The 3404-nt window shown below is 39.6% G+C and overlaps 1 protein-coding gene across 1 annotated transcript; it reads left to right on the top strand.

Annotated features, from left to right (window-relative positions):
• Window positions 1-357: 357 nt before the first annotated feature.
• Window positions 358-2777, top strand: LOC148209334 (cytochrome P450 71B34-like). The gene is made up of 2 exons (XM_088116899.1): window positions 358-1410; window positions 2014-2777. The coding sequence occupies exons 1-2, from the start codon at window positions 490-492 to the stop codon at window positions 2626-2628; spliced, it is 1536 nt and encodes a 511-aa protein (XP_087973025.1). The 5' UTR covers window positions 358-489; the 3' UTR covers window positions 2629-2777.
• Window positions 2778-3404: the final 627 nt, after the last annotated feature.

The following is a 3404-nucleotide window of genomic DNA, read 5'->3' as shown; positions in this document are numbered from 1 at the left end:
AATAAGATCGCGAGTTTGAAAGAAAAATTACCTCAATTAGGGAAGAGGGAAAGCTCTGATAGAGACGAAGTGAGGGAGACGAAGAAGAAACGACGGAGATGAACTTTCTGGTTGTGAGGGAGAGACCAGGATGAAAACTGGGATGGACAACGAGATAGTGAATGAGGGAGGGGAAGGACCGAGACAAGGAGGGAAAGGAGGGGAGGGCTGAGTTTGATTTCTTTTTTTAAATTGAGGGTAACTTGGTAATTTTACAAAGCAAAATAAGGGGAGGGGTCAGAAATCTGAGGTGGAGGGATCATAAATAGGTAAAAATCAAAAAGGGGTCAAAAGTCCAAAGTGGTTATTGAAAGGGGTCAAAAATCCCAATTTCCCCCAAGTTTTGTTCCAAGAGATAATTCATATACAAACCTCCACTTTCTGTCCATACATATATAGTATATATCAACTTCATCTCTAAAATTCAATAACAATTACAGTAAACCCAAAATGCATAGCCTTGATCAATTGATGCACACCATTTTGTTGACCTTGGCCATTCCCCTGTTCTTGCTCCTCCTCCTCAAAACAAAGACAAAATTTTCAACACAGAAAAATAAGAACCAACTTCCTCCAAGCCCTCCAAAGCTCCCTTTGTTGGGCCACTTGCATCTCATCGGCTCCCTCCCCCATCGCTCCTTATGGAAGCTTTCAACAAAATACGGCCCCGTCATGCGCCTCCACCTCGGCTCCGTCCCGACCATCATAATCTCCTCCGCCGCTGCCGCACGAGACATGTTTAAGCTCCACGACCTCGCTTCTTGCAGCCGCCCTCCCTTATCCGGCAGCGGAAGATTGTCGTACAATTTCCTCGACATAAGTTTCTCCCCATACGGCGACCACTGGAGGGAGGTTCGAAAAATCTGCGTGCTTGAGCTGTTCAGCGTCAGGCGGGTGCAGTCGTTTCGGGGGGTCAGAGAACAAGAGGTGGGTCTGCTTATAAACTCCATCGCTCAATCCTCAACTTCCGGAGCTCTGGTGGATGTGAGCGAAAAATCGTATTCTCTGACCGCGAGTATAATTACGCGGGTTGCTTTTGGGAAGAGCTTCAGAGGGGGTGAATTAGATAATGAGAAGTTTGAAGAGGTTATCCGTAGAGCTTTGGTGGTAATGGGAAGCTTCTCGGCGACTGACTTTTTCCCAAGTTTTGGTTGGATTATTGATTGGATGAGTGGCGTTCGTGGGAGGTTGGAGAAGAGTTTTTTGGAGTTGGATTCTTTTTTTCAACATGTAATTGACCACCGCCTCAAATTTGGGGCGACTTGTGATGATGACAACAATATTTTGGATGTGTTGTTGAAGATGGAGAGAGAGCGCTCTGAATTTGATGCTCTGCAACTCACTAGAGACTGCATCAAGGCACTTACCATGGTAAAAAGCTTCATTTTATAGCATATATGAGATTTATTAGATTGCTCTCTCTTCTTAGTGGTTAAATATATTTATTAGATTGCTCCTCCCTGTTCAAAATCTGTCGAAACCAATTCACTGCATCTATGTTTTTCCTACGTACATGTTTTAATTCATGTTTTAAATTTTTTTAATACGAGTGGAGATGGAACTCACAATCTAATTATGTCAATTACCATTTAGTATATATTCGTTTTGGCAAATATATGTTTTAATTAATCAAACAATTTGGATGTTTTTTATATACGTGCTTTAGTTTAAATTTTTTTTAATGTTTTTCAATTTATATCATTTTTATCGGTAGATATTTGATGTGATTGTTGGGTAATTAAGTTTATGCGGCATATAATAATACTTGATAGAAATTTAGAGGAAAATTAAAAATCTCAATTTCTGTCCACGTTTAGGGAAGGAATTAGAAATTTCCCTCCAATTAACTCACCTAATTCCCTCTATTGAAAAATCTTAAGACTAAAATGAATCTTTGAAAGAATAAAAACTAAAACATATATATAACTTTTTGTATTTTTTATATTTATTAGTTTTTGTGTGCGTCTTAATTAGGATATATTTATAGCCGGAGTGGACACGGGAGCCGGAACAATTGTTTGGGCCATGACAGAGCTGGCGAGGAATCCAAGGGTTATGAAAAAGCTACAAGACGAGATCCGAAGCTCCATAAAAGAAGAAGATCGAGTAGTGAAGGAGAGCCACCTCGAAAAGCTTGAATATCTAAAAATGGTGGTCAAAGAAGTTCTGAGGCTTCATCCGCCGGCCCCACTTCTCCTTCCACGAGAAACAATGTCCCATTTCAAGCTCGGCGGCTACGACATCGAACCCAAAGCCCATCTCCACGTCAATATTTGGGCCATCGGGCGGGACCCGGAATCGTGGACAGACCCGGATGAGTTCCTGCCGGAGAGATTCGTGGGAAGCAACATCGATTTCAGAGGGCAGAATTTTGAGCTGTTACCGTTCGGAGCTGGCCGGAGGAGCTGCCCGGGGATGCACATGGCCACCGTTGCGGTGGAGCTGGCGCTGGCTAATATGCTGCTGTGCTTTGATTGGAAATTGCCGCAAGGGATGAAAGAAGAAGATTTGGACATGGAAGAGGATGCTGGTCTGACGGTCACCAAGAAATCGCCTCTTCATCTTATTCCTGTCGAATACTTCAAATAAAAAAGTAGGTCAAATTTGTACAATTTGAGGGGGTAAAATGTTGATGCTCTAGTACGTTTTCGGTTAAATTTCCCCATTTGTTAACGTTCTGTTTCTTGTTATATTATGCTAATCATATTTGGTACCATGTTTCTTGGTTCCATTTTTAATTTTTTTTAGTACGGAGTCAAACTCGAATCCACGACCTTTTGTTTGAGAACCAGGTTACCAAAGGGGTCTAAATTTTCTATTTTAGTTCTAATGTCATGGTTGTGAAACGTTATACTAACTAACGGAAGAAGACCAAATAAAAATTCAATGAAGCGCATGATAAATACATTTTAAATTGAATAATTATATAATCCACTTACTCTTATTTTATGTAACTACTGACTAGTAAAGTGCCATATATGGTGCCAAATTACTTATAAATCCTTTGGCACCTAATCAATCCAATCAACATACTATATCTAACTCATGATCTTAATAATAAATACTTATTAACACTTCATATAATAAGTACAATCATTTCTAGGAAAAAAATAATCTGTGATATTAATGTATCAATGCATTTAAATCAAGGAGAGTTTGAGATTTAAATTAATCAAGGAGAGTTTGAGATATAAAAAGTGCGATTTCATCGTCCACTCCTCCACTTATACGTCAACAAAATCTTTTCTCAAATTAAGGGGTCGTGAGTTCGATCCCCATCTCATATGTTGTACTAGAAAAAAAAAACTTTTCATATTCTTACTTCCTCAAGCTCATATAAAATTAGTCCATGCAATAATAATACT

This window comes from Momordica charantia (assembly GCF_013281855.1).
Source record: "Momordica charantia cultivar OHB3-1 chromosome 9 unlocalized genomic scaffold, Mcharantia_2.0 BLBB01000009.1, whole genome shotgun sequence".
Lineage (NCBI taxonomy): Eukaryota > Viridiplantae > Streptophyta > Magnoliopsida > Cucurbitales > Cucurbitaceae > Momordica > Momordica charantia.
This window is presented reverse-complemented; position numbering and strand designations above follow the sequence as displayed.